General features: G+C 53.6%; 1 protein-coding gene across 1 annotated transcript in view; it reads right to left on the bottom strand.

Annotated features, from left to right (window-relative positions):
* Positions 1-6516, bottom strand: part of MBOAT7 (membrane bound O-acyltransferase domain containing 7) — a 12893-nt gene extending 6377 nt beyond the window's left edge. Inside the window, exons 1-5 of the mRNA XM_008073859.1 lie at positions 6373-6516; positions 6138-6267; positions 4917-5043; positions 2154-2313; positions 7-43 (exon numbers count right to left, since the gene is read on the bottom strand). Of these exons, the coding sequence (XP_008072050.1) occupies positions 7-43; positions 2154-2313; positions 4917-5043; positions 6138-6267; positions 6373-6448 (530 nt within the window). The 5' untranslated portion in view covers positions 6449-6516. The remainder of the gene's footprint in view (positions 1-6; positions 44-2153; positions 2314-4916; positions 5044-6137; positions 6268-6372) is intronic.
* Positions 6517-7103: the final 587 nt, after the last annotated feature.

Raw genomic sequence — 7103 nt, 5'->3', positions numbered from 1 at the left:
TGCTCCAGCCAGTCCAGGTACGTGCGGTAGCGGAAGAACGGGCCTGCCGGGCGGAGGGGTGGTCAGGCCCGGCACGCGCGGGCAGGGGCAGGGGCAGGGCTCGAGTCTGGGGGAGCAGCAGAGGGACCAGGGACTTGGGGGCGGAGAAGGGGAAGAGAGGGAGCCAGGCAGACTGGGCAGCAAGCGGAGACCCCAGGGTGGGTTGGAGACCCAGAGAGAGGGGGACAGGGAGCCAGAGATGGACTCAGAGAAAGAGACGAGGACAGAAATGAGACAGAGATGGACAAAACCCACGAGAAGAGGAGGACCGAGGCTCTAAGGCAGATGGACAGACAGGCAGACAAGACCCACAGACATCACAGAAAGTGGAGCAGGGCTTCCAGAGAGAGAGTCATGCAGAGGTCTGAGGGCCTGGCCATGTGGAGAAAACCACTGTGGGCTTCTCCAGCAGGAAGCACGGAAACAGCCTCTGCCTCTTCACAAGGTCGCTCGTCGGTTGCGGGGGGGTAAATTGCAGAATGACAGTAATGCAGCGCTTCAGACTCACTACATGGCAGCTGGCCTGGGGAGGGTGCAGCGGGATAACCAGGAGGGGTTTCATTGAAACCTCTGCGTTCACCCAAGACCACATGTTGTGTGATTCTATGTATAAGAAACATCCAGAGAGACGGAAAGTCAGCAAGTACTTTCCAGGGATGGATGGAGGTTTGGGGGATTATGGGTGTGGGGTTTCCTTTTTGAGGTGATGAAATTGTTCTGCAGACAATTATACAGTGGCGATGGTTGCACAACTCTGTGCATATATACTAAAAAGCAGCGAGTTGTACACTTTAAGTGGAGGAATTCAAGTTCCCTAAAGCTGTTATAAAAAAGAAAAACAGCCGGGCTCAGTGGCTCAGCCTGTAATCCCACGCTTTGGGAGGCTGAGGTGAATGGATTGCTTGAGCTCGCGGGTTCGAGACCTACCTGGACAACTTGGTGAGACCTCATCTCTGCAATAAATCAAAAAAATTAGCCGGGTGTGGCAGCGCACGCCTGTAGTTCCAGCTACTTGGAAGGGTGAGGTGGAAGGATTGCCAGAGCCCAGCAGGTCGAGGCTGTGGTGGCCAGGAGCAACCACTACACTCCAGTTTGGGTGACACAGTAAGACTCCAACTCAAAAAAAAAAGAAAAACAAAACCAGGCCTGGCACGGTGACTCACACCTGTAATCCAAGCACTTTGCAAGGCTGAGGCAGGAGGATTGCCTGAGTTCAGAAGTTCAAGACTAGCCTGGCCAACACAGTGAGACCTTATCTCTACAAAATATCAGAAAATTAAGCCGCACATGGTGGCTCGTGCCTGCAATTCCAGAAATTTGGGAGGTGGAGTTGAGAGGACTGCCTGAACCCAGAGGTTCAAGACCAACCTGGGCAACTTGGCAAGACCTCATCTCTACAATCAATCAAAAAGTTAGCCAGGTATGGTGGCACCTGCCTAGTTCCAGCTACTTGGAAGGCTGAGGTGGAAGAATTGCCTGAGCCCAGCAGGTGGACACTGCAGTAGCCATGTTCATGCCACTGCACTCCAACCTAGGCGACAGAGACTCCAACTCAAAATAAAAAAATTAGCCAGGCATAGTGACATGCACCTGAAGTCCCAGCTACTTGAGAGACTGAGGCAAGAGGAGCGCCTGAACCCAGGGGGTCAAGGCTGCAGTGAGCTATGATCATGCCACTGCAATCCAGCCTGGGTGACAGAGTGAGATGCCCACTCAAAACCAAAGAGCAACAGCAACAATAACAACAGAAGTCCTTTTGTGAAGTAAACGTTAATGAAAAGTATTTTCTTAAATTAAAAGTGAATCCCAAGCTGTAAATATCTGTTTCCTGGGCGGTAAAAACATCAGGTTTACATAGACCTGTCTCCTTTACCTCTTTTATTTGCTCCCAGTGAGCTACAAGGAGAAAAGCAAGGAGCCATTTAGGCCGAGGACAGTTAGCCTCTGCCCGGAAGGACAGTCAGACAGAGATGCTCTCCCCAGAGCAGCAGATGCTAGAGCGGAGGTAGCCCAGGGCAGGGTGGGAACACAGAGCAGGTGCCAGACTCAGGGTGGAGGCAGGGACACAGCAATGGAGAGGCGGAGGGACAGGGCCGGCGGGCAGGCCCACTCACCTGTCAGGATTCCCACGTAGCAGTAGCTGTAGCTGAGTGTTTCCATCAGGGATGGAACGTCAGGAAGCAGCCCCAGGGTGGGCCCCTTGCTGAGGCCCGAGGCCATTTCTTTCCTCTGGGCCAGATGCAGGTCCTGGACTTCACTGGCCAGGCTCACCAGCTGGGAGGAAAGGGGCCGGCAGGGGACCCGGTCAGATCCCCATCTCCCTTAGGCTGCCACCTTCAGCAGCCAGTGGGGATGCTGGGAACCCACAGCTGGAAGCATCTAGGCTGTGTGTAAGCGGATGGGTGCAACCCTGCACTCAGTCCCAGACCTCCTCTCCCCCTCTGTGAGACAGGGTCTCACTCTGTTGTCCAGGCTGGAGAATAGTGGCACAATCATGGCAAACTATAGTCTTGAACACCAGGGCTCAAGAGATCCTCCTGCCTCAGCCTCCTGAGTAGCTGGGACTACAGGTGTGCACCACCACGCCTGGCTGATTTTTTAATTTTTTGTAGAGACAAGGGTCTCCCTTTGTTGTTCAGACTGGTCTCAAACTCCTAGCCTCAAGTGATCCTCCCACCTTGGCTTCCCAAAGTGCTGGGATGACAGGCGTGAGCCACGGCACCCAGCCCCTCCTCCCTTCTTCTCTGTTCTGTCCTTCAGTGCTCATACAATGCTGGAGCTCTAGACACCATCCACATGCTGCTGCCTCCCAAACTCTATCTCAGTCTGGACCTCTCCCCGGGGCCCAGACACACCCATTGCATTGCCTTTGCCATTAACACTGGGATGGCTCATCAGATCTAACCCATCTGAAATGGACTCCACCGTGGGTCCTCTCCCCTCAGAGATAAGGCTGTCACCATCCAATTAACTGCTCAGGCCAAAAACTGCCCTTGCTCTCCAAATCCAATCCCTGAATCTCAAGTCTGTTCCCTGCATTTCCACCACTGGGTTGTGTTCCACCTGCCCCTCCAAATCTACCCACTACCCTTCTTCACCCAGATCCAAGGCCAACTCTATACCCACAGGTCTCTGAGTTTGGCTAGAGAGGCCCAGCTGGAGGTGAAGGTGGGAGAGGGAGGAGCGGGGCATTTCTTCCCTTGTGGGGTGGCCTCAGGCTGGCCATTACCCCTTGATGGACTATTTCAAGGTGAGAGCTACACAACCCTGTTTCCTTCCAGGTTCCACAAGCTGCCCCTCTTCTGTCCTCCTGGGCCCAGTGTTGGCAATGGCTCCTCGTGGCTGCTGGCCCAGAATTCCAGCACTATTCCTTCTTCTCTACTTCTGGCCCATATCTGGTAAACAAATGATCCCCAAATCATCCTAAACACAGTCTTCCTGTTGGAACTCTGACCTACCAACATCAAGCCACCACAGTTCATCACCTGGACTTGGATAAAGGACCCTACCTCATCCCAGCTTGCCCTTTTCCACTTCAGAATGTCTTTCAGCATTCCCAGTATTTTTAAACTTGTAAATCTGTTTGCATCATCTCTTCTGGCAACAAACCATAAAACCTCTTTCAGCTGATCTTGGTCCCTTATAGAAGTTCAAACTCCTTATGGTGGCTGGTCGGGCCATGTGTGGTTTGGGAACTCCTACCCCGTCCCTTTGCTCTTTTTTTTTCTTTTCTTTTTTTTTTTTTGAGTTGGAGTCTCACTCTGTTGCCCAGACTGGAGTGCAGTGGCCGCTCCTGGCCACCGCAGCCTCGACCTGCTGGGCTCCGGCGATCCTTCCGCCTCAGCCTTCCAATTAGCTAGAATTACAGGCGTGCCGCCCGGCTGATTTTTTGATTTATTGCAGAGATGAGGTCTCGCTGTCCAGGCGGGTCTCGAACCCGCAGGCTCAGGCAATCTACTCACCTCAGCCTCCCAAAGGCGTGGGATTACAAGCTGAGCCACCAAGCCTGGCTTTTCTTCTTTTTTTGAGACAGGGTCTCACTCTGTTGCCCAAGCTAGTGCAGTGAGGCGATTCTGCTCGCTGCAGCCTAGACCTCCTGGACTCTAGTGATCCTCCCATCTCAGCCTGCTGAGCAGCTGGGACTACAGGTGTGTGCCACCACACCTGGCTAATTTCTTTTTTTTGTTGTTTGTTTGTAGAGACGAGGTCTTGCTTTGTTGCCCAGGCTGGTCTGGAACTCCTGGGTTCAAGTGATCCTCCTCCCACCTGGGCCTCCCAGTGTGCTGGGATTATAAGCGTGAGCTTACTGCTCTTGCAGAAAGTCGATTTGGTTGGTGGGCCTGTGGCATAACCTGTTCCCTCCATACTGCTGGTCCTCTGAAAGCTCTTCCTTTAGCTCTTCCCTCAGCCAGCCTACTCCTGCCATCCCTGAGCTTCCACTGGGAATGGAGGCCTGGCTCGGGACCTCAAAAAGGGCTCTCTGTTCATTGGCAAGACGCCAAGCCCAGCACACTGTAGGAGTTCATGACTTTGTAGGTCTGGGGGTGGGGCCTGGGAGTCTCTTTCACCATCTCCCAGGTGATCAGGAGCCAGACGTGGGTGCCCCAGTTTTGTGCCCTTAACTGAGTACCTTCTCCTAGTGCGAGTTTTCCTCTTTTGCAAAATGGCTGGCTACAGAACTTTCAGTAAAGCACCCAGCTCAGACTGGCACACAGCAAGCACCAAATGGTACCTACTGTAACACTGCTTGGGCTATTCTACCCAGGACGTGCTGAGACGTGATGATCCGCCTGAGAGCATGCAAGCGGTGGACCCTATCCCCAGGGCAGGGTGAGGTGAAATCCTGCACCCCCAGGGAGGATGGAGGGGAGTCTGACCTTCAGTGTCAGCAACAGCTGGACGGCATTGGTGAAGGGCGTTGGGGTGGGCAGGCCCAGCAGGCTGAGGGCTCGGAAGAACAGGAGATAGGAGAAGGTCCAGGCCAGGGCCAGGGCGTGGCAGGAGCTGGGCAAAGGCAGGAGGCCGGCTGTACTGGGTGCAGAGGTCTCAGCCTCTGCCACCTCTCCCCGTTGAGAGACAGAAAATGGGAGGACAGAGAGAGACAACTGAAGGGTAGGAGGTAGGAACAGAATGAATATGAGTGAAACAGTGGGAGAAGAGGAACAGCCAGATACAAGGGGGACCCCAAAAAACCTGGAACTATCTTTTGGAGGGAGGGTCTCTTGTAGGACAGGCTTCCCCCACTACATAAGTGTTCTAGGAATGCTGCAGCATCAGTATACCAGCTAGTGTTGTTGTGAGAGGCTGCATTTGGCTTCAGTGAATTTTTTTTGGAGATTCTCTCCACCCATTTGCCCATTTCATGATGGGTGATTTACAAGCGCATCTGCCCACACTGCAATGAGTGTTCAGCAGTTTTTGACTAAAAATGGCATGACCTCCGTGTCCACCCTCCCTATTCACTCAACCCTTCCAGCGACTGTTTTGTTTTCATGGTGAAAAAAGTCCCTAAAGAGAAATGTTTTGCCTATGTGGAAGAGGTGAAACAAAAAACGGCAGAAGCACTAAAAGGCATCAAAGTGCGCAAGCTCAAAAACCGTTTTGAGCATTGGAGAATGCGTCTCAATAGGTGTACTGCATCAAATGATCAAATGGAGAGTACTTTGCAGGTGACTGAAGCTTTGACGTGTAAGAATAAATATACAATTTTTAATGAATAAATTCTGGGTATTTTTGGGTACCTCCTTATAGAAACACATCACAACAGAGAAGAGAATGGGGAGGGGATAGGAGAAGCTTCAGGGTGAAGACCCTTCAAGCCTCCCTGTTTTATTTGCAAGATCCAGAGCTCAAGATAAGGGGTGAGGGGTATGAATGAATATGGATGCGGCAGGCCCAGCATACAAGTGTGTAGAGCACTGGGTCAAACTCAGAGATGAAGAGCTAGGCAGGGAGGAAGAGAAGTTGATCAAATGACATGGAGAAAAACACCGATAAGCAAGACACACCCAGAGACAGAGGCAGAAGCTGAGAAAGACCCAGAGAGGAAGCAGGTTGCTTCCTCCTCCGTCCCCCTTTTTCCCTCCCCAGACTCTCACCAGGGCTGGGCCTGAATGAGGGCCCAGGTCCCAAGGATCGTGATCAGAGAATGCAAAGTGTGGGGGCCACAGGTGAACAAAGTGAGCCCCAGGCCCACAGCGGCTGCCCCCCATCTCTTCAGTCCAGGTCCTGCAGGGAAAAGGAACAGCATAAGCCTGGAACCTTCCAGAGGGTCCCTTACCCAAGTTCTTCCCCTACCCTCTTGTTTTCCACTGGGGAGGGAACCTGACTCACCCGCTTTCTTAAAGAGGAAGCCGATGGGGATGGAGATAAGAAGAACCACTAGATATGTCCACTCTTCAGGCGACATAGTCTGGGGGGAAGGGCAGAAGTTCGTGGTGAGATCCCAGGAATCCGGATGCCCCCAAACCCCCGTGTTTTTGAGGATTCTGGAGTCCCAAGCTCAGCTCCATTCCTTGGAGAGCCTAGGAATCCGGACCCCCAGCCCCCTCCTCCCTCTAAGACAGAGGACCCCTAGGGCCAAGCCTTTGAAAACGTAGCTATTAAAGCCATCCCCCCACCCCTGATGGAGACCCAAATATCGCGACACCCCTCCACTGAGAAGCCAGAAACTGCCCCCTTCCGAACTCTTCCTCTTGGAAAACCCAGGGATCCAGATTTCGCAACCCCCTCCTCCTTCAAGGATCCAGGAACCCGGACCCCTTCTGTTGATCCCCAGGCCCTCTGTCTTGGAGACCCAAATACCTGTATTCCCGGCTCTTCTCTTTGAGAGCTCGCAGAGGGGCCCAGGCCTCCAGCCTCCACCTCCTCCAGAGCTCCAGATCCCTCCCCGGTTTAGACCCCGGAAGCGGACCCCCACCCTTCTCTTAGACCCTGGCCCCAGGCCCAGCCGGGTTCCCAGCACCCCAGCGCGTGTCCGATCCCGGGAAAAGTCACAGGCGGTGACGCCACTAGGAGCTCCGCGGCAGCCCCCGCCACCGACCCCGCTCCGCCTCCAGGCGCCC

This window comes from Carlito syrichta, unplaced genomic scaffold (assembly GCF_000164805.1).
Source record: "Carlito syrichta isolate Samal-C Ts95f unplaced genomic scaffold, Tarsius_syrichta-2.0.1 Scaffold316208, whole genome shotgun sequence".
In the NCBI taxonomy this organism is placed as follows: domain Eukaryota; kingdom Metazoa; phylum Chordata; class Mammalia; order Primates; family Tarsiidae; genus Carlito; species Carlito syrichta.
Note: the sequence above shows the minus strand (reverse complement) of the source record. Positions and strands in the feature narration are given on the sequence as shown.